Below are 24,415 nucleotides of genomic sequence, written 5' to 3' on the forward strand. Positions count from 1 at the left end.
ATAAACAGGTCTTCCAAGACCTTGGATCTACTTACTGTTCAGCAAAAGAAAGAAAGAAAGAGGAATTCTACATGTGTACCATTCACATTCTGCACTAGGAAAACTGCCATGTCTTGTATAAGTCATGCCAATATTCACAATTTAATTTGCAGTCTTGCATTAGCCCTTGCCCTCAACCATTGAAAACCTTACTCAGTGACTCCCAGGCACTGCCTTAATGAGTATAGTACAGGTGTGGAGTGGCAGGATGGGTCACACCTCATTGCCCTGCTTCTGCCCTTGTCCAGGATGCTATCTCCATACAGAAGGGTAGACAGCACTTTTAAAGTATTCAACCAATGTGGACTATTCTCTTTTAACTGCTCACCAAGCTGGCAGCCAGCATTCCACATTTCCTGAGGGTTATAGTTGGAAGAATTCACCTTGAGACCCTGCGGGTAGATGCGGCTGAGGTGCCTAGCATTGTATCGGACAAACTGGATTCCTACGAGAAATAAAAAGAGAGCTTACAGTCACTAGACAAAAAGGAGCAAAACAAGCACTTCATGATACTCCTGACCTCACTGTTCCTAACCTTCATATGGGCCCTCCAACATCACTTGGAGGGTCATGTCTTCTCTGTTCCCGACCTGGAACTGAAGTCAGCAAAAGCAGCAAGTCCACACTCAATAAATCTGTGTTCTATTCAGATACAGTATCAGGATACAAAATGCTATCTGACTCCAGATTTAAGTAGTCTTTTGTCTCTGTCTTATAAAATTTTGCCCTGACGGCACCTCTCAGGTTCATGTCCCATGCCTTCCTAGATCAGCGTAATGGTTCAGACTGTTGTTCAAATCATGTCCTTCAGTCTGTGTGAATTTTAAAATAGATGTGCTCAGGTTCCCACTGCCACATTATATTATCTTCGGTGTAGTCTCCATCAGTTATATCACCTTCTTCTCAAGTGCTGTCAGCATAGTTGGAAAGCATTGCTATCTTATGTGAAGCCAGCAATCCCAATTTAACGTTGGTCAAGGTCCTACATTTCTTTAGCTTAGACTAAGTATCTGTAGATCTACTGTGGTGTAGTGGTTTGAGTGTTGGACTAGGACTCTGGGAGACCAAGGTTCAAATCCCCTCAGCTATGGAAACTCACTGGGTGACCTTGGACAGGTCAGAGTCTCTTTGCCTTACAGGAAGGGAATAGCAAACCCTCTCTGGACAAATTTGTCAAGAAACCCCTGTGATAGGGTTGACTTGGGATCGCCATGAGTTGGAAATGGCTTGAAGAAACACAGCAACCACAATGTCTTCTGACAGTGTTGTTACGCAACCCCATACTGAATACCAATTTAGTACAACGTATGTGAGTCAACTGTCAATATGCGTGACTGTCAAAGCACATGCATAAAGCAGTGTACATTCTCACTCTGCTCTGGGTACTTCAATGTATGAAAGCATGTGATGGTCCCACATGTACAACTATGCTTACATGGTTGTCAGTTGGATATGACCATTATGCATTGTTCAAAAAATTACTCCACATACATAGCACAGTTTATGTCAGAATATGTCACTAACTGAATACAGTGGTGCCTCGGGTTACGAAATTAATTCGTTCCGCCGCGGCGTTCGTAACCCGATTTTTTTCGTAACCCGAAAAAGCCATAGGCGCTAGCGCTGGAAAGCCGTGTTTCGTGCGAAAAAGCGCCGAAAAGCACCAAAAAATTTTTTCGTAAGCCGAAAAAAAAAACGTAACCCGGAACAGTTTTTTCCTATGGGATTTTTTCGTATCCCGGAAATTTCGTAAGGCGGTGCTTTCGTATCCCGGGGTACCACTGTACCAGGCATTATGTACAAAGGGTTCTCAAAGTTCTAGTCCTAAAAACTCCTAAGTTTTACAAGCTCTTTCCATAGGGGAAGTTTTTCAGTGACTTATGTGACAGATCCTGTCTTCCAGTATGGTCTCCGCAGTTTCATCCCTTAGGACAGCGATTCTCAACCTCTGGTTCTCCAGATGTTTTTGACTTCATCTCCCAGATTCCCTTGTGATTGGCCATGCTGGCAAAGGCTTCTGGGTGCTAAGTCCAAAACAGCTGGAGGATAGAATGTTGAGAACCTGTGTCCTAGGGAATCCTGTCACTTACACTGCCCTTGTTCCAGTATTGTTGTTCTATACATCCTGTAACAGTTGCACACTGTCCTGTAAGATAATAAAGAAAGATCGCCTTGTGACAATGTTTCCTTTGCCACACATTCCTTTATTTAATTATTTTCTCTGTGATGCCACGGCATCAAATTCAAGAGTTGTAATCTGTTCACCAAAATGGAGGGAATCTCTACTCAGCAGCATGTCCCCACATCAAGTCCTTCTCATGGATCTGTAAAGACCAAACATACCTGACTCCTTGATCAGTTTCCTCGCTTTCCGCTCACTGAAAGATGACATCTCATTGGACTGCTGGTTGCACAAGGCACTAGACAAACTTTGGAAGGGAACAGCCCGACAGTAAACAACCACATCTGAGAGTTCCCGTGAAATCTGTATAGCATCCTTTGCCTGCAGAATGAAGGAAGAGGAAGGAGTGCCATGATGATGTTCTGTGTCTTGTACCCAAATTACTCTGAGGTAATCAGAGCTGAGCAATTTGTGGGACATATCTGTAACTACAGATCAGTCAACTGCCAGATTTGGTAAAGAGACACAGCTTCACCCACTTGCCCACCATCTCTTGTCCACACTCACAAGCGTTACAGCTCCCACATACAGGGAAGATTACTCACCTGCAATGGTTTGATCTCTTGGAGAGAAGATATAGACTGGAAGTGGAGAACAGAAAGAGAAAGAAAGAAAGAAAGAATGATCTTTCTGTGAAAAATACCAAGCATCTTGAGGGTATTTTCAATGGGCATATCTAAGAGCCTAAGAACACCCCTGTTGAATTTCACCAAAGGTCCTTTTTGACCAGCATCCAGTCTCCCACAGTAGTCTTGCAAACATCTCTCAGAAGTAGGGCATGAGTTTAATAGCCCTTCTCCCTTGTACCTCCCCAATACTGGTTATTTGGTGAAATAGTACCTTTGAATCTGGGGGCCATATGGTCATTGTGGCTAATAGTCACTCCTAGATACATCGTTGTCAAATACATCTAATCCACCATTAAAACCTTTTGACCTTTATGTCTCTCATTGTATCATTCTATAAATGAATGAAGTACTGTGTGGACAAAATGTCCTTTTGTCAATTTATTAATCACCATACTACATATATCTGTATTTTTTGGTTTTGAATTGCTCAGTTACGGCTTTCACCACCACCATCCTATGAAGAATCCTGGGAAAGATAGTTCAGTGAGGCTGCTGAGAAGTCTTGGAGCAATCCCTAGCCATCCTCCCAAACATAACTACAGTTTTCCTGTTTCCATGGAAAGTGGCAATATGGAATTCTAACTCAAGAAGGCAGATCCCTGCTTTTTGTGGGTTGCCATTCAGTGTTAAGCAGGCAGACAAGTAAGCCAAATTGTTGTTGTGTTGTTGTGCACCTTCAAGTCGAAGTTGTGGGCCTTATAGCAAATCTAAGGTGAACCTATCACCCAATTTTCTTGACAGGATTTGTTCAGAGGGGGATTTGCCTTTGCTTCTCTCTCAGGCTGAGAGTTTGGCTTGTCCAAAGTTAATGAGAGGGTCCCACTACACCATGCTGCCTCTGTTACCAAGACTAGCAATCACCTGAAGAGTTCTAGAACCTTCTGCAACCTGTATAATCTTTTGATAAAAATCTTTTGATAAAAATGTAATATATAAAGTGAACGTTTAATTTATTCAAAACTTAATTTATTCAAAACTCTATTGCTTTCTGTTAATCTAACATAAGTAAAGGCTGAATAATTATAGATAATATCTAGGTGGATCAGTTCCATCCCTTTACATGACTGTTTTGTCCGGGTTTCCCTCCCCTACCAATCCCGTAAATTCTACCTCTGGAGAGAAAATGAGAAAATATTAAAGAATGTTAAAACAGTTCATGTCTGTAATGTAGATGTGCTGAAAAGGATACTGGTAACTGGTTTAATCAGAAACATCTTAATAAGAAACACCCCTCTTTTCAAACTGGTTTCCAATACTGTAAAGGAAATATACCAAAAAAATGTTTTAACCGCCTAAGTAACTCTTCCAGCTTTATAATCTCACTTCTTCATGTTATTTAGGTTCTATTTATACTCATTCTCAAAGGGTGTGTTTACAAACAACTGAACCTTCCATTTTAATTCACAGTGTGCCTCTGCTACATAAGTCTGGAAAACATATAAGTTTAGGAAACACTGATATAGACTCTTGAAAGCCATAGGTAACAAGTTTATAGAGTCTACAAGTTTCTGTAGTGTGCAGTGTTCTTGTTCAGAGGCTCCAGTCAGCCATGCCCTCTTCAAGGATATGCCATTGCATTCAAGCCAGACACTCCAATTTGCAGGGTATTCCATTCCATTCCACTCCAATCCTAATCCCCAACAACCTCAGCATTCCATTATCACTGAACATGATCTGTCCTTATTGGGCTATCTGGGGAGGAGTGCCTCCTATGTGTTTTTCCCCTAAATATTTTTTAATGTTTACTTTCAAGTTTCTACAAGTGGGGAGACAATTAATTGTTTTCCACTGGACCTGTTTTGTCTATAATCTTGTTCACACTAACATACCAGAATTTGCTATTAAAGAGAGAATGACAGTCTGTTTTAGATCATTTCCCCAGTACTCTCCTGGGGTGCTTCCAGATGAGGCTGTTATAGTGCAACCCCCTGGCCTCATCTGCAGAATTGGGAGAGGGGTGTCAAAACAATGAAATGTTCATGTAGTTTCCAATGACTTCTTTCCTATTTTTTTCTTACCAAATAAAATCCATCAAGGAGGGAAAGTCAGACTAGTTGCACAATGTCTTTTGATTGGTGGCACTAGAAGCTGTCAGTCTGGAAGCACCCCAGGTCATCCTCTCAAGAGGAGGGATAGAAACTTTGCTGTGTCCCCTCACCCGATCATCATCTTCCTCCTGGGCTTCTTCCTCAGGATTGGAGATTAAGTTGACTCTGTCGAGGTCACTCTTGCCATCTGGCAGCTTCTTCCCCTTCACCAATATCTTCCACTTTAACTGCTATGAAAAAGGAGGAAAAAACCAAGCAGCTTAGTTTTTCAGTAAAGCCTGCTGTGAGGAATTTTAATAATCCAAATAAGCAAAATGGACTAAAACTTGCTCCAGAAGGTAATGAGGACAAGAACTTAGCAAGAGGCCATGGCTATGGAAAGGCTCAACCCCCTAACACTGTCTCCTCTTTCAACTGGCTTCTTCAAGATTCAAGGAAGTTTTTGTTTGTGTGTGTGTGAGAGAGACAGAGAGAGACTATTATTATTACTAGTAATACTAGTATTAGTGTCATCATTGTTGTCTTTACTCATACCATACCTTTTCCCCAAAACTATACTCAAAGTGACTTACACATTAAAACACATACAATGTAATTTTAAAAATACAAAAGATCAACATAAAATAGAATCAAATGATGATGAACAACACTAAGAACACTTTAAAACATACAATTAAAATGTTAACAAGCAGTCCTATTAAAATAGTGCAGCATGCTCTTAAAAGGCCTTTGTTTAAACCTGTCAGAATAAAATAGTTTTTTTTTCCTACAGCAAGAAGAGGGGCCCTTCTAATCTCCCTAGGAAAGGTAGCCACTGAAAATATCTATCATGCATCCTCACTAGTTGTGCCTCTGAAGGCATCGGGACTGAAATAAGGCCCTCTACTGAAGATCTCAGGGCCCAGATAGGCTCATATGGATATATATGCTTTGTCTGATAAAATATTAATTAGACATCAGTTCTGCTGTCATGGTGAAGAGAGGAGGCTGTCCTCTCCCCCAGACCCTTCATCTTTCCCTGCCATCTGAGGAATACAAATCTGAGACAAATAGATTTGTCAAATGGCCTCATCTCACTGAGACACCAATACTCCAATAAGGAATGTCCCCAGATTCCATCAATGGCCAGAACAGGGGAAGGCAGAAGTGGGCTGCCCAATACTATATCCAGGTCCAGGGGAAATAAAAGGACCTTGAAGTATCAACAATGTAAGGTGGTTTCAGAGAAAGGGGAAAGACGAAACAGGATATGAAAAAACTAAGGCCATCCGGTGTGTCTGGTAGATGCAACGATGACACAGAACCAACACATCTAAAGGGCACTATACTTAAACACCATGCTAAACAAATAGTTGACAGCAGAAACAGGAAGATGTTGTGTTACCTCTGGTGATGGGAGTTGCTTGGGTACATCTCCATCCAGTGGTTGGGTCAAGAGCATGTCCCCTAAAATAGTCTTCATGTGGCGGGCCATTATGGATTGCTGTTCCACACCACAGTGGTTTTCCAGTGACAGAATCAGAGGATACGGGGAGTGCTGAGGATACAAAATAGGGTCAAAAGTTACCTTCCATGCCTAGCAGGCCTTTTCAGGTGCTCCTAAAAGTGGGAGAGGGAGCAAAAAGACAATCTATTAAATTGTTCGGCTGTAATCTTTTCATATGAAAAAAAATTCTGCAGTTCTAACCATTGTATAAAATACAACAATCATTTGCCACACATATTCTCTCTACCTCTACATGAGCTAAAAACATAGCTATTGATTTTTGCCTATTATGCAGCCACTAAAACCATTCAAGTGCATCTATTAAAATAAAAGATGGCTGCTACTGGTGTGTTCTAGATAGTGAGAAGTACTCGGCTGAATATCTCTGTCAACTAAGGCAGATGTATTTCACATATCAGACAAAGTAGGTGCTAGGCCATGAAATGTATGTTAAAATTAATCTGTTCATCTTTTTGCTGAACATGCAGAGAAAACCACAGAATCTGGATTTTATGTTTTTGCCTCAAGATAATAAGAAGAGCGGTGCTGTCTCAGATTGAAGGCATCCAGCATTCTGTCTTCTGCAGTGACCAACCAGATTCCACAAACAGGAATATGAAACTAACAGCTCTTTCTCACTGTTGTTCCCCAAGGCTAATCCTCCTGGAATTCTTAAAAATGCTGTTGTATTTTTAAAGAGAGATATTTGTTTAGTGAATATACACAGAAGTAAAATAAAATGGGGTAAAAATGAATACTTTTTCTGGTTCCTGTGAACATAGCAATAGCAATGGCAAGTACATTTCTATGCCATTTATCAGTGCATTTAAGCACTCCCTAAGTGGTCCATAATGTGTAAGCTAATTGCCTCAACAAGTTGGGTACTCATTTTAGCGACCTTGGAAAGATGCAAACCTGAGTTGAGCTTGAACCCTTGGCTGGTATTGAACTCCCAACCTTGCAGTTTGTGAGTGAGTGACTGCAGTACTGGCATTTAACCACTGCATCATGGGGGCATGTTTTATTCTTAAAGATATAAAGATACTCTTTAAGAACATGTTTTATTCTTAAAGATGTATATTATCACTCATAAACATAATCTTTTTACAAGGAAATAGGCTCTTTTCTTTGTTTCTTAAAACTACACTGGCAAGTGGGAGAAGACCACAAAAGGATGTGAATTTTATTTTACCAAAAACAAATCCCCCCCTTTCCCAAGGGTCAGGAAATCCCAGAGGCACATTAAATGCTCATTCACCTCGTAAAGATATTTTTACAAGACTTCTAGTAGTTTTGAAATCTCTGATTCACTGTCGATTTATAGGTTGATCAGCATAGAAGCAAAAATGCAGGCAGGCAGTGCTGCTTCCAAAGCAGTGTAGAGCAATGGAGTAGCTCTCAGCCATTGAGAGTCACCAAATCAGAATTACATTGTTAGTATTCACTGTAAAATCTAGGGGAGGGGCACACCTGTGCTTATGTGGAGAAAGGCGAGGGCAGCATTCCTAACAAACACTATTCAGATCTTGAAGGTTCTGTCTTTGGCTCTGTGCCGACACCAGACCTGTTTGTGTGAGTCACAGACATCACAAAGAATAACTTGGTATAATGAAGGAGCCTGTTTACAATGCCCTTGTTCAAACATCATACTAAAGCATGGTTTACCACAATGCTAACAACCATTGGCAAGCTCACTCAGTCTGCCACCCCTCCCTCCTCCTAAGTAGCTTCAAAGACACCAGAAATGTTAACTCCAACTTTAGATTAAATGCTGTTTACCATGTCACCCAAACTGTGATTAATCATGGCCTGAAACATATGGGCCAAAAGCGCTGCAAAGGGAGCACAAAAAAAATCACTCCTTGCCGGCAGTCTGTTGTGGACTGCCATAGCAGCCAGACTCAGGACTGTGGCATGTGGTCGCTGCAGTCCGCACAACTCAGTATGTGCGCTGGGTGGAGTGGCCAGAGGCTGCTCTAATGTATTTACATCTACAGTTGCATGTGATTAAAGTGAAAATTTGGTAAGATGTGATTTTTTTTAAAAAAATTGGAAAAAAATTGAAAACCTGGGGCCTCTTTTCCCTGCCCACTGAACCTCACCCCACTCATACCTTCTCTTCCGCTGAGATCCAGAGTTTTGAAGGAATGTGGGCAAACATCAAAAGACAGGTGTTTGGGGAGCAGTGGTGTCATCCTAGCTTAGGGTATCACTTGGTGCAACTTGCATTCCAACACCCTCCTAGTGATGCCTCTGCCCCCAAGACCAAAGAGTTTCTTTAAATACTATTAATTTGAATACAAATACATACTCAAAGAAATCTTCTAATTAGAGTAGTGCTAATGAATCAATTGTTCAGTTGTACCTAGATTCAATGCCCCTAGTCTAGAGAGAACTAACAACAGAATTTAGGCCTAAAACTGCTAAGTTAAAAAAATCCATTCCTCCCTCTGTGTTTTACTCAAAAAGTTATGTCCTTCTAGGAAGGTCCCTACTGTGATATAACACGTAATGACCTAAAGCCAAAACAAAAAGGCTGTATTATTCAACCATTTTTTTCAACCAACTAAATCTGCATATGAATAATGACATAATTAATGGATTAAGATTTCTTTAATTCAGTTACAGCTGTGGTAAAAGAGCTCCCAGCAAAATGTCTGTGCCTCAGATTTCAAACATGACAGTGCCTACTTACAAGGAATCATAGGAACTGTAGTTCAGCCTACCTTGAATGCATAGTCCCGGATGCATACAATTACATCCCGGAAAAGGATCTTGGAAGTGAGGGTATGGCCATGGTAGATGATGGGTTCCCCATTGGAACCTTCCCAGCAATCAAGCTCCACGCATCGGCACCCTTTCATCAATGCCCTGCCAAAAACAGACAATGGGGAGAGGGCACATAGTGATGAAAAGAAGACAGAAGAAGGAGTAATGGGATGGGCGTAACACGTCAGCTACAGCTCCAAGATTTCTCTCAGTATAAAAAGAGAGTGGTTGAGTACATTTCACCTGCTCTTCTTCCTGCTAACACTCAACCCATCAGTTCCTAAGCAACTACTATACTGAAGTGTGTTGAAATCTAGTTAGGCCTGCACAAGTCTGAAATGTTTTTAAGCCTTTATGCCTAGAGCTTCACAGTTATGCTAGTGGAACATGTTGTGCCTTCTTCTTCTGGTATTACAAGGCACCCACTGCCTGAAATCAACCTGCATTCCACATTTCCACAAGAGGATTATCAGACCTTGATTAAATGGTCAGAGTGAGATGACAAGTCAAAGACAGACTAGGGAGCAGGTTTCATATCAGGCTAACAAAGAGCAGAGGTGGAAACCTTTGCCCTTCCTAACTATTCCCATCATACTTCATAATTCACCATACTGGCTGGGATATATGGATATTGTTCAAAAACTCTGTAGCCCTTATCTAAAGCCCCCCAAAAAATGATAACACATTGGATTACATACCAGCTGGGACAAGGCAAAGGCTCACGTCTGTATTGTTATTTCTTGTGACAAATTGCTCAGACTGATGGAACAAAGCCTGGAGCAACAGATATATAAAATTGGATGGACTATCACTGTTTTCTTACGTCACAATTCCTGTCATGGGTTCCCCCTCCTCCAGTCTTCAAGGAAAGGGGAAGAAATGTCAGGGCAAGAATGTTGCCTTGAAAAGTATGTATTTGCCTTATTTGTTAGACTTACTGGAGGTTTTTAATGACATACTCTGCAACTGTGGCAGATGCTCAATATGTCATGCTTAATGAAATACTAGGTTCACCCCCATGACATCACAAGTGGGAACATCTCCAGTTTAGCACTAAAATCTCAGCCTCAGATAATCCAGACCTACGGCCCAGGCATTACTGTCAAATCCCCGGCTCAAGACCTCTAGCACCTTATGAAGAGTCACATGTCTGTTGGGGCAACAAACTAGCCAGTTCCACTTTTCACCAAATTTTGCTTAAATTTTCATGGGGAAAAGTTGATCCCCCACAAATTAATTTTTATTACACAGTACATAATACAAATTATACAATACACATTTCATAATATACTTTTCTCCCCTCTCCCCCCTGCCAAAAACAGCACTGAGGGAAATACATTCCAATTAAGTTAACAATCATTATCGGAGATGTGGAAAATGTCATTAATTATATTTTTTACTTCTTCGTGCCCCATTTTACCTTCCACTTTCTTAATCACAATTTCCCATTTATCTTTCCATGATTCTTTATTGCTTTCCCCAATATTCCCCTAAGGAAATCAAATAATGTTTTCTTTTATATATTTAAACAAATAAGATTTATTCCAATTTGATTTGTTTTTCCATCCATAAGCAATCACTACATGAGCAGCTTTTAGAAACTGTTTTATTACATACCTTTGATTACTATTCAATCTTAATTCCCATAAAATTGAGAGTTAAATAATTTTCTTTGCTTAATTGTGTATCTATCCCTATTATTATATTTATCTGTTTCTTAACCTCTGTTCAAAATTATTGAACAAATGGGCATTCCCACCACATATGTATGTAAATTCCCTTAGCTCCACATCCAGGCCAACATTTTGATTGAAATTTATCATTTATAAATGCTAATTGATGTGGCGTCCTGTAGTTGATCTACTAACATCATGGTGTAAACACTCAAGGGATGTCTCAGAGGAATTTTTCACTTTAATCCTTTGTGGTTATGTGACAGAAAATTAATAAAACCACCTGAGCCTCAGAAAGGTGACATAAACAGAAAAATCTAAAAGGGCAATTCCCTCCCTAGGTACCAGTCTGGTAGTCCCTCTTCAGTCATTCTGTCTTGGAACACAGCCTCCTTCATCTTGTGCTATTTAGAAAGCAACTTGAGGGCCAGTGTGTGCTGTAATGGTTAGATTGCTGGACTAGGATATGAGAGATGCAAGTCAAGTCTCTAATTAAGTTATGAGACTCACTAGGTTGACTTTGGACTAGTCACTCTCTCTTAGCCTATGTGAAAAGTTTCTTGTGGAGAGAAGTAGAGCCATGCATGCCAGCTTGAGCTCATTAGAAGGAAGGATATATGCGGCAAAAAAATATTATATCCATTCATTTTCCTGTTAGCTTGTTTGTGGGATCCACTCTGGCTCTAACCCTTTTGGCCTGCAGCCTTCTTACCGGATATAAGCCTCAGTACTACTGGCACCCCCAATCTGATTGTCAGTCAAGTAGGTGTTGTGGGAGGAGGAGATGAAGTAATGGCACAGCGGCTGGCTCATATCCTGGTAGATCTCGGCGTGTGCCTGGCTAAAAATGTTTCCAGCTGAGGAGAGCAGGTACATCATGAAACCATCCAACATCATGAGGTTGTGCTGCCTGGCTGTAGGATGAAGAGACTATTAGTCAGAGTGTCCTTAGCTTCCATCCATCCAGCAAGCCTAGGATGCCCATCTTATAAGAGAGTGCCCATGAAAACTGTGCAATGAGGGCAAAAAGCATGTTATGGGGAATGTCCATAACAGACATCAAAAACAAGTCCATGCTTATCTTTTCCCTCTTTCTCATGTAAAGTGAAACACAATCTAATTCCATTATACTTTCTGTTTCTGAACGAGTCTCAATGGGTTGCTGCTTGTCCTTCTCTTTCTTTATTTCCCTCTTTGTGTATATTAGGAGTGATATTAGGAGGGGGGGACAGAAAAAGAGAAATCTGTTGTATATAATTCCAGCCATTATCTCTTATGTGTAACCTCTCTACGTTTTACTCCCTTTTGATAAGATGATTATGATTATTTTTTTTAATTCTAGTTATCTTATGGAAAAATAATAATAAACAATTTTTTAAATGTGACCATTTCTTCTGTTTTGATTTGGATAAGACGAGAAGAAGAGATGCTGCTGCTTTAATTGGCCAGCTCACCCTCACACAAACACTCCATTTGACCCCCAGACATCAGGGTTTTGTCACTGCACACAGATGACAGCTCTCAGAAGACTCAAGGCCACTATTATAGTGTTATTTATGCAGCACTATCTGCATACCTCATGGGGCTTTACAAATAATAGGTTTGACAGATCCCTACCCTAAAGGTCTAGCTAGCAGTTTAAAAATAGGCACAAAAGAAACAACAGTGAATGGGAGGGAAGTGAAAGTAGGGATAAACAAAGGAAGAATGAGCTATTACTTTAGATGTACATACTTAAGTACAGTGGTACCTCGGGATACGAAATACCCAGGTTACGAAATTTCCGGGATACGAAAAAATCCCATAGGAAATAATTGTTCCGGGTTACGAATGTTTTTTCGGGTTACGAAAAAAATTTTGGTGCTTTTTTTCGGCTTTTTCGCACGAAATCGCGGCTTTTCCCCATTAGCGCCTATGGCAATTCGGCTTACGAAGGCTTTTCGGGTTACGAAAGCGGCCGCGGAACGAATTAATTTCGTAACCCGAGGGAGCAGTGTATGTTCACATCAGGCTATTGGATACAGAAAACAGATACCCTGGGGTGACACTTCATGTATCTCATGGAGTGGGCTATAGTTCATGAAAGCTTATATCATAATACAATAAATAAACATATTCACATTAGGATGTTGGATACAAAAAGAGAGAGAGGTAAGCTAGGCTAACAGTTCATATAGCTGATTAAATGGGCTGTAGCTTGTGAAAGCTTATGTATGTTTGTCTTACAGGAACCACAGGAGCCTGTTGTTGCTTGATGCTACATATTAACAGGAAGTCCCCTTCTCCCCGGAAATTAGGTTATTGGGGCATAGGGAGTAATTTATGGGTTGTTCATTTTTTAAAAGAGGGTCAGTTAGGGATATTAAGGAAGTGCTGTCATGAACACATTCTGGGAGGCAGTTACAATCAAAAGGGGCATCAAAATTAAACGAGTGTTGTTGTTCCAGGGAGTAGGAGACCTTCAGATAGCCAAGGGTGGTGGAATTAAACAAGTGAAGGTTATAGACAGGGATGCATTGGAATATGGGAGCAGAGAGAGACAAAAGGGGAGAGGGGCAAGGGAATGGAATGATCTGAAGTTAGGGATGAAAAGCTTGTGCAGGATCTGGGAGCAGGCAGTAACAGCGTTGATATTTGGGGAAGCCAAAGAAGTGAGTGCAATGAGCACAAAGCACAGCAGTCCATAAACTATTTATGGGCCAAGTACCCCCTCAGTAAGACTACTTTTCTTAATAGGCTACTGCAAAGTGCTCTGTGAGAGCCAATGTGATGTAATGGTTTGTGTGTTGGACTAGGACTCCAGGAGACTAAAGTTCTGATCTCCACTGGACCATGGAAAACCACTGCATGGCCTTGGCCAAGTTACACTCTCTCAGCCTCAGCAGAAGATAATAGTAATCTCTCTGAACAAGTCATGTCAAAAAACCCTCAGGGTTGCATAAGTCAAAAACAATTTGAAGGCACCCAACAATAAAAGCCTGCTGCATGAAGCTGCCCTTGAAAATAACTTGGAAACTGCAAAATGTAGATTGCTGGCCAGAACATCTTATAGAAACCATACAGCACTAATTTTAAAGAAATTGCTTGGTTGCCAGTATGCTACCAAGTCTGAACATGATTGATGATATTTAAAGTCCTAAATAGCTTGAGATGTCAAAATCTGAAGGAGCAACTCTCCCCATATACATCTGCCTGATAACTAAAGTCTGTCAAGGAAGCCTATTTTGTGTATCATCCATAGGAACAATACACTGTGTGAGAACATGGGCCTTTTCTGATCTTCAGCCAGTTGAGTCTGAGATGAAGATGAACCTAAGTCCTAAACCATCCAATTAGAAATATCAGATAGGCACTCAAGACACATAAGTGTCAGTGGAAGGAGACAGAAAGGTGGATCTGGCTACCATCAGTATAGAGGTGGTGCTGAAAGCACATAAGGCTGCTTTCTGGGGAGCAGGGCAAGGAAATTCCAGGGGGAAAAGGCTAAGGAGGGAAGCATGGATAAGAAGATGCTACCATTTGAGAGTTCTTGTCACCCATAATATACACACATAACTATTATAATTACAAAATTGAAACACAGGGGAAAAGTTTTGGAGGTTTTTATAATCTTCATGGTGTACCCTAGAAAATGTCAAACTAGTCTCAGAAGTGATATTAGCACACTTGTGTGTTTCAGGAGTGATTGTCACAAAGCACTTTTCAAAAGCTCAGACTACAATAAATGAGTTAATCTTTGAGATACCATGAGATTCTCAATTTGTTTTTTACAAGAGAATAACACAACTATCTCCCTGGAAACACACAAGATGCCAGACTTTTCTTCTCCTCTCCTGAATGTGGGCTACTTGAGAAATTCCAGGTATTCAAAGTGGATATCTGAAAGTTTCTCTTGCAAAGGAATACCTGAAATAGAATACATATCCCCACCTGAATTCATAAGGCTCTTAACAATGAAAAACATTCTTTTAGGAGTAAAAATAGGAGTAGACCACTGCTGGTGGTTTGGTCTACTCACTTTCCCTTCTCTCCTGACGTAAAAAAATTAGAGATTCAGTCATGAAAATCTAGCAGATTCTTTGGTTGTAGCATTTTGCCTCTCCTCTCCTCTTTCTCACAACAAAATATGCTATTAATCTACCAAGGCGAGATCAGTTTTAGTCTTTCTGTACAGATTGGGAAAGGGACCTGCTTTTGTTCCAAAAAATAATGGCATATCTGCAACCTGTGAAAGTTACATGCCAAGTCTGATATTCCAAGAGACTTGTGCCACTTTCCTCAAGCTGCAATGCACCAGCATACCAGTGGCAATCCACTATTATAACTGCACTGGCAAATTTGCCATCATAACCTGGAAGTGAGCATAGTGGGCTCCTACCTCTTTCGTTCAGCTCATATGTTTGGATAATATCCGTAGCCCGTTGCATGGTTGCTTCTTCACCCTGGTCATGCAGGAATTCCCGCAGTTCCTCAGCTGATAGCACACAGTCCTCTCCTGAGTAACGATGGAAGATTTCCTCCAGCTCTGGCCGCTCCATTAGTCGTGTGCAGAACTCCTCAATCTCATATTCTTCCAACCGGTCATTGTTAGATCTGTCACACTCCTGGAAAAAGAGAGAATGTAACCCAACTGCCACAGATGGATGGACAAGGGTGGACAAAACATTGACTGAGAATCTCAGGCAGGGGTCAAAGAGGAAGAAGTGAACAATAGAATCACCCATTTTGTCTTTCCCTTTGCTATTGTTACATGCCTTCAAGTCAACTCCAACTTATGGTGACCCTATCATAGGCTTTTCTTGGCAAGGTTTATTCAGAGAAGGTTTGTTGTTACTGTCCTCTGAGTGTGGCTTGCACAGGGTCATCTAGTGCAGGAGTTCCCAACCTGTGCTCTGAGGAGCCCTGAGGGCTCTGTGTGCACTTCCCAGGTGCTCCACAGCCACTTCAGGAAAATGAAAGAAATAAAAATGGAATGAAATTAAAGAATAAGAATATATTCTTATATATACTCCTACACATCATTAACCTGTAAGACATGGGGTAGGCCTCTTAGGTGCTCCATGCCCTAGAAATAAGGGCCCTGTGCTCAAAAAGGTTGGGAACCCCAGATCTAGTGGGTTCCCATGGATGAGCAGAGATTTTTGCCCTGCCCTCCCAGAGTCCTAGACTGGTATTCATACCATTACACCATTCTGCTTCTTCTCACTTTCCCTACTTAAACAGAAGCATATTTTTGCTGGTATGAAAAAGATGGAAGAAGCAGTATGGAGGAAGGGTTACAAATGGAAGACAACATCTGGAACTCCCACAGAATTTCATGTTAGAGGCAGAGCATGATCACATGAATAAAGCCTTCTTGGAAAGCACCTTGAGTCAGAAGATTCTTTTTAAAGCCACATTGAATCCATGGTTCTGTTCTCTCAAATGAGAGAGAAATTTTGTAAATGAGCTAAATCATCCTTCAATGAACAGAAGGTATGGAGCTATAGTCAAGTAGGACATTAGGCAGGATGGAGGAGTTAACAGGCTATAAAAAAAAGGGGGGGGGAGCACCAGGTATGTTGTGGAAGGAAATACCTTGAATAGCCTGTAGGCATAGATGTCATTCATGTCAATGTTGATCATGCGCAACATGTTCTTGATCTCTTTGAAGCTCATCTTATTGTCTTTGTTCTTGTCAGCCTGATGCAGGACATCATGAATCCAAGTAAAAATGTATATAAGGAAAAAGCAACAGAATTGTGAGGCACCAATCTCTGGGTTTTCCACATGTGAACACAGGGCAGGGGGAGAACATTATTATATGATAATGCTGAGGAAAGAAAGATGATTACATGGCTAGAGAGAAGTCCTATGATTACAGGCTGAGGACATGGGTATTTTAATCTGAAGAAGACATAATTAATTTATCTGGAGAAGGCATATCTTCAAATATTTGGTAGAGTAAATTTGTTCTTCTGTTGTTCCAGAATAAGGATGGAGAACCTCCAGTCCTTGAGGAGCTTCCCATCTGTCAAATGATCAGGGATAAGAGGGCATTTAAAGGCCTGTAAACTTTAAGGCCCATGTTCAATTGTTAGTTTCAACCAGAGTAGACCCATTAAATCAAAATTTCTCACATATGTGCTGACTCATCAAGTTCCTTTTAATTCAATATGTTTATTCTAGATGAGAATATTTGATTTAGGCTCAAATGTTGTATTCTTAAAAACCTACATCTGTGCTTTATTTATGTCTAAAGGCAGCTATACTTGGGCTCCCACTTTAGTATGCCCATACTGAACATAGCTGATCTTTGTATGGTTGGTAGGAAAATAATCTAAATTGGTAAGATTTTCACCTAGCTCTGTTCACTTTCAATTAGCGCTACCTTCTTTACCCTCAAGCCCTGCCCTGTGCACTTAGGCTTGTCCATTCCTGAAATAGACCACTCCCAAATTGGAATTCAGACTCTTGGCCCAGAAAAAGGAACACAGAAACACTCCTTCCCTATAGAGAGAACAGGCTTCAGACGCACAAGTTCAAATTAAGAGCAAGGAGACCTTTCTAACAGCTATTACACAAAGCCATTTTAAACAGAGGCTGCAAAGCTATAGATCAGGGATGATCAGCTGAACTTTCTAAACTGGCATCAGTTGAACCCAATTACTTTGGAGGCCCGTTCAATTTTTATTATTCTAATTGCAAGGAATAATTAATTTGGTACATCTGCAATGCACAACCACCACTACATAGATTTCAGCTAGTTCTGATCCTGTGCAGTGGGAATCTTCTCCAAGCAAGGTTCCAAATCTTTTAAACCTTGCCAACTAGGACTAGTTGGTAATAGCAAAACCACACCTCCTTTCCCTACATTGCACCTTGTTTCTCCAAAAAAGGAGTACAGCTACCATGCTATATGTCTCTTGAACAGAAAGGATATTGCTCGAGCTTTTCTCGCTGGCTCATGGCTTCACCTCTGGCCATCAGTTTCTTGAGTCCTCGCACCCACTGCTGAGCTTCAGACACACTAATAGCGGCTAGATCCAGGTTTTTCCTCTTGCCCCTGAAGACAATAGTGAAGCACTGATCCTCAGGAAAACAGCCACCATACTTCCGAAGCCCCTCAGACTGGTAACCTTCCCGTACACTTTCAATGTGTAGGATGGAGACTGAAAGACAAAATGTGAAGATAGGGATTACACACAGAGAGCAAGAGAGGTCAACAATTAATGGCAAATTATGGTGGGGATCTCAAACCACTTGAATGCAAATGATGTTCGTGTCTCGTAATAGAACTGGCACAGAACTAAGCCATACCTCAGTGACAGAGTACATGCTGACCAAGCAAAAGGGACCAAATTTAATTCCTAGCCTTTCCAGATAGGAAATGTTCCAATCTGAGATCCTGGAAAGCCACTGCCAATTAGTGTAGTCCAAACTACTCAAAATGGTGGATCTATGGATCAATGCCAGTCTCCAAGCCATCAGGTGCCAGTCCAAAAAGAGGAGATAAATAGATAATTGTTGCCAATGGATACAAATATGGTACTGGTCCCTGGCACATTAGGAAAAAAACATTTTCCTCTCACACATCAGATAACCTAAGAAGCAGTGACCTAAACAACATTAAGATAGAGGATCTAATGGAATAACTATGGAGGACCTTCTTAATTCCTAACTTCAGTATGAAGAAAGCTGACTAGCAAAGGATCCACATGTAAAGCCTGCTCAAAAGACAGGTTGGCTGAAGGAAAGGAGTTTACAATGAAGAGAAGAGTGGAGGACGCAAAGATGGGTACCAAGGACCAAGGGAACCCTCACATACGGTCTACAGTTTTATTACTCCTATTTTTTTTTCTATTTGATCAAAAGTCTTCATGCACAGACTGTACCATGATGACCCATGGTGTAATTTTGCGTAATCTGGTTTACTGTGATATTGAAACCTGCATTCTCCTAGTAACAGTTGTAATTAACAAGCTGCAAACAAAGATGCCAGCCACAGATGCTGGCGAAACGTCAGGAAGAAACTCTTCTAGCACATGTCCACATAGCCCGAAAAACCCACAAAAAACTGCAAACCATTTTGTTTGTTGTTGATTTACTTAAATAATGGCTTTTTGCCATGTTGGAACACAGAAACATAGGTTATGCCTGGTCTATTTTCCCAGCTACCCACTGTGAAGCTGGAGATGACAAAAGGGGTGACAAAAAACAAAACAGAATTGAGGCGGAAATGCTATGGTTTGTTTGATCATCTGCCATTTGTGGTTTAAACCAGTTGGGGTCTAGGCTTCTTAGCCAGTCCACAAGCCATCAGCTGTGGAGATTTTCCAGGATAGAAGGAAATGGTTGTAGCTAGTGGAAATAAATATGGTTCCTGACACATTAGAGAAAAACAATGCTAGTACCCAGCATTAGACAACCAGAGAAGAACTGGTTTAAACAACAAGCCATAGTTTATCTTGTGTGAATATGCTCAGAACTCTTAAAAGGAATGGGTACACCAGGTAGACGGAAGTATACCAGGATTATTAGTCCCCTATTAATGTTGACTGATGAAAACTAGTGCTTTGAACTACCCATTAGCATGCATCCGTTTGGATGACTTGGAACATTTCACAACGCAATGAAAGAACTAGAAAAGATCCTAAAATGCAAAGATATACAACTCAGCACAAAAGTTAGAATCATACAAGCCATTGTATTCCCTATTACCATGTACGGATGTGACAGCTGGACAGTTAAGAAACAAGATAGGAGGAAAATAAATTCATCTGTGATGTGGTGCTGGAGAAGAGTGCTGAGGATTTCACAGACAGCCAAAAAGACAAACAAATGGGTCCTAGAGCAGATCAAGCTAGAAATCTCCCTTGAAGCCAAGATGACAAAACTTAGGCTGTTGTATTTTGGACACATCATGAGAAGACAGGACTCATTAGAAAAACAATAATGCTGGGAACAGTCCTTGTTAGGGCAGACAAGCCATCAGCTGTGTAATCTGCAAGTTTCCTCAAATCCAATAGAAGGGTCACAAAAAGTACTTAGATCATACAAAGAAGGATTTTGAATAGCAATCTTAATGTCGTAAGCACTGCAATTGGTGGCCTTTTGACTTCACTTCTGGTGATTCCACCCTCTGCACCACCAGCTCCAGTGGGCATCAGCCACCACTGCTAAGTAATCTTATGACTTCTGCCCACAATCATGCATAGGGCACACTGTTCAGTGCACTAGATAGCTCCCACAACTTAGCTGCAGTTCCATGCTTGTAACTTTTTTTTGTCTACTGTGTTGGGCTTGTTTACAAGTTTCATTTAAACTTTCATTCTTTTTCCCCCCTTTGAAACATGTGCACTTTCTTCCACCTGCATGTTAGTTTATGTATGCATCTTCAAGTCATTTCATGAAACCCTAGTTTTATGGGGGGTTTTTCAGAAAGGAATATTCATTGCCATTGCTTTCTTAAGAAATGTAGCCTACAGTACCCAGTATTCTTCAGCAATCCTCCATCCAAGTACTCACCAGGCCTGACCCTGCTTAGCTTTCAAGATCATACAAGATCCTGTGCCTTCATGGTAGGGTACAACTCCCCCAAGCAGTCTCAAATACTATTTGATGGCAGCACTGTTGCCTTTCTACCCTACTCAGCCTCCATACTTTAAAGTCATAGCCACTTGTAGTTCAGAGCAGCATACATGGCTCTCCTTCCTCCATCTACCCTCACCACCCTTACCTGAGTTAGGTAACAACTAGCCCAGCATTACCAATTTGCTTTCATGGCTTAATGGCATACAACAACATTACAGATTAATATCACTGGGGTGTACTCCCATTACCCGTGCATGTGTGTGCACACTTACAAAAGTGTATGCACGAGCCCTTAAGAGCTAGTAGTTAAACAACATTTTAAAATTCTTGTTTGCATGCAAATTCCCCTAGAATCACACAGTTCCAAGGCTAGCTGGTTTGCTTTCAAATTCCTTTCCAGCAAACTGGGTCCTAACCTTACCAACTGTAAAAATAAAAGATATCCAAGGAGAACAAATAAACACACATTTCTCACTGTACTACACCCTGTCTTGGGTGGAAATAAACCACATGGGGTTGAAAGTTTTTACTAGGGTTAAAGAAATACATGTATTTCCTGTTTCAGAATATATCGACAGACAAAGGGGTGTGGAGAGCTACCACAGCAATTAACAGACCAAGTTATGAACAAGGAAGTCCTCAGTTCAAATCTTGCCTCAGCCATCAGTTTAACCAAACTGGCTTTAGTCAGGCCATTCTTTCTTAGCCTGAGCCTTACAGCAGCCAAAGGGAGATAATAATATTAATCTGTTTTGAACTAGTGTTGTAACAATTATTGAGCAGTTTGTTTGGGGGGGGCCTTCTCTGATGTGGCACCTTCAAAATGTTTTGGACTACATTTCTCTAACCATTGCCAGGCTGTCTGAACCAGATGGAATCTGAAGACCAAAATATCTGCAGGATATCAGATGGGGCTGGCTGTGCTACATTGAAAAGTTGTTGTCTTTCAGGCTCCCTCCACTCCTCATCTTACCTATAAAAGTGAAGGGTGCTAGTTTTGATGAGCATCAGGATATAAATTACATGGTGGGCTGCTGGAACTCCACCTATCTTGCACCTCTAACTTTACCTCATCTAAACTGGTGCAACTTTCTCCTACTGCTGCATGCCTTTTCAGGGAAAAGTCTCCTTCAGTGATTTCCAATTTAAATGATTTCCATATTAAATGATTATTTTTATCCATTAGAGATTAAAGAACAGGTGCACACTTCTGAGGTTGCGGAGAACAGAGAATCCTAATCTGGTGTGGACTGTTTCTCCAGTATGATCAGGCCAGGTTTTTTATCTCGTCATTTTGTTTTCCAAAGATATATTTTACCTTGCACAAAAGTGAAAGAAATTTACAGATGGTTGGGGCCCTACAAAATTTAAAAACTAGTCCCATCACCTGGCAGTGCATGTCTGGGCGAAATTAAAAATGCAAATTTTTACCTAAAAAGTTTGGGATCGGCGTATTTGTAGGACTACCTTTTCCCACAGGAAAGGTTCATCTCTGAAGTTCACCTCTTAACCTTCAGACACCTTGTTGTTGCTGTTAACACCTGTCAAGTCAACTTTAGCTTATGGCAACCCTATGAGTGAGAGACCTGCAAGTTATCCTATCATTAACAGCCCTGCTCAGAGCTTGCAAACTCAGAGTCGTGGATTCCTCGATGGAGTTTATCCTCTTTTCTTAAATAAGTATCCTTGTCTTTTCTAGAAGTCATGCCTTCTCATGGTATTTGCAAAGTATGCAAATCTCAGTTTAGTCATCTTGGCTTCTTGGGACAGTTCAGGCTTGATTTGCTCTAGCACCCATTTATTTGTCTTTTTGGCAGTCTCTCCTCCGCTTCCACAAATATCAGACCCATCTATATTCCTCTATTAAGTGCAAAAGGAATACTGTGGGCCCAACCTATCCATTAACATGTCTCCTTACTTTGAATACTGTGACATTGTTAAGCTGTTGTAACCAACGTGGTCCTGCTTATGAGTATTCTTTTCCCATTTTTCTTTAAATCTTGCTGTTAATATTATTTCATTTTGTTTTTTGTCTCCTATGTTGGAATCCAAAGTCTACAACTGAGGTGCACAATAGTCTCATATTGCAGGAGCAGAGATATCACAACTATATTTCTTTGGTTCAGGACAGTATGAATGCTATCATATGTAACTTGTATGGGAACTTGTAGATTAAAACACATATGAGATTTATGGGATTGTTCCTTCCTGTATTTCAAGCCTTTACATCCTGTCCTGTTTCCACTGGAAGCAATTAATCTTTTGTGAAATGCTGGGCATTCAAATTCCATTATTTCATATCTAAATGCAGACTTTCTATCTGACTGAAATTAATTGGGAACATTAAGCTTTTGTGGTGAACAAATGTGCACACAACAAAGCCTTGTAGGAAATGACCTAATTCAAGTTTTCTATCTAATCAATCCCAGGACTGACAAAATAGTTTATGCTGTACTCACTTAAAGGGTCAGAATACTATGAATGACAAAGCAACTAGGCTACCAATCATATTCACAGTTCTTCCATCTTGATGTATCAGAAACCAACTTCCTAAAGCTGTTTAGGGTGGAAATTTTAATTATTCATAAACAGAGATGTAAAAAAAAATCCAAAACACTCATAAATTTTCTTGTTCCTGATAAGAAGACACATAATCGAGAAATTTATGCACAAATCTTTGCACACACAAAAATTGTATGAAAGGTTGTATTTTCTGCAAAATACATTACTTTCTGTGCAAAAATGTTGCCTGGGATTTTTACACTGATGTATGAAAAGTTATCCAAAAATACATAAAAACTCTCACAAGTTCACCCAGCTAGAAGAAAACTATGGCCCGTTACAAACGGGCACCCTAGCACGGACTCAGTCCGTACTAGGGTTAGAAAGGGGCGTCTCCTCCAGACGCCCCTAACCCTAGTACGGACTGAGTCCGTACAAAATGGTGGCGGCCGTTCCACACGGCCACCGGCATCTTGACATAGCAGACGCACTGCATCCGCACGTCGTGCCCCGGAAATGACATCGCAAATGCACGCTTCGGCACTTGCGGCGTCTCTTCCGGGGCACAGGAAGGAGTGCGATTTTCGCGCTCCTTCTTTGCAGCATCCGGGAACCGTGCCGTTTGGCTGCTGCGGTTCCCGGACACTGCAACCGGCGGTGGCAGACCACCACTTTTCAGCGGTCTGTAACCCGCCTATGATTTGTTTAGGGATTTGGAAATGAAATTCACCTGCTTGTTCACAACTCCACTCTATATAATGTTATACTGGCATCCCCATAGTGGTCAAAATCTTTAATGAGAGAAGACAGGATGAGATGAAAAAGAAATCCTACCATATTAGGTGGAAAGAAAGACTTCTTCCTCATCCCAAATGAGCAATCTCCAGAAGAAACATCTTCAGAGACTACAAATTTATCCAGTTGTCTTACTCGATAATGCTCTCCTCTGCCTAGTTTCATGGGTCATTATCATTTGTCTCAACCATCATTCTTACCCTTCAAGCTCTTTAACATGGGATGTCTAAAACAGTGAAGATAGCAGAGTTCTAGCTTACGAAGCAAGCATTAACTATTTTCTAGGTGTTTCAACTGGAAGGCATGCCACTTCTAGTTCTTGCAAAGTGACTCTAGACTTGTGCTGCAAGTCTGGGATTCAATATACTCAACAGTTCCAGAAAGCACTCTCTCTTACACACACACACACTGCAAGACTTACAGACATGTTTGGAGTAAGCCTTTTTAAAGCGGGTCTCAAACCAAACGGTCATCCCATCTTCCTTTAGACGATACAGCCTTTGCTTCCGCGGTCTGTGCGACTTGACTTTCCAGAAGTATGACCCTTTCAGCATTCCTTTAATATCTTCATCATCTGTCAGGCCTGAAGTGGGGAGAAAACAGGTGGTAGGCATGAAATCAGTGAAGCACTCTGTGAACAGCTTGAATTTAGAAAGCAAAAAGACACTTGGCTTCACCAGTGCTTGATCTGGGCCTGAACTTTATTTTTAAAGACAGTC

General features: G+C 40.9%; 1 protein-coding gene across 1 annotated transcript in view; it reads right to left on the reverse strand.

Annotated features, from left to right (window-relative positions):
- PLCD3 (phospholipase C delta 3) overlaps nucleotides 1-24,415 on the reverse strand; it is a 66,457-nt gene that overhangs the window by 9,194 nt on the left and 32,848 nt on the right. The window contains 11 exon segments of the mRNA XM_042475143.1: nucleotides 368-484; nucleotides 2,383-2,542; nucleotides 2,767-2,802; nucleotides 5,009-5,128; nucleotides 6,283-6,435; nucleotides 9,111-9,255; nucleotides 11,539-11,740; nucleotides 15,205-15,430; nucleotides 16,404-16,533; nucleotides 17,749-17,977; nucleotides 24,118-24,279. Of these exon segments, the coding sequence (XP_042331077.1) occupies nucleotides 368-484; nucleotides 2,383-2,542; nucleotides 2,767-2,802; nucleotides 5,009-5,128; nucleotides 6,283-6,435; nucleotides 9,111-9,255; nucleotides 11,539-11,740; nucleotides 15,205-15,430; nucleotides 16,404-16,533; nucleotides 17,749-17,977; nucleotides 24,118-24,279 (1,680 nt within the window).

This window comes from Sceloporus undulatus, chromosome 6, assembly GCF_019175285.1.
Source record: "Sceloporus undulatus isolate JIND9_A2432 ecotype Alabama chromosome 6, SceUnd_v1.1, whole genome shotgun sequence".
Classification (NCBI taxonomy): Eukaryota; Metazoa; Chordata; class Lepidosauria; order Squamata; family Phrynosomatidae; genus Sceloporus; species Sceloporus undulatus.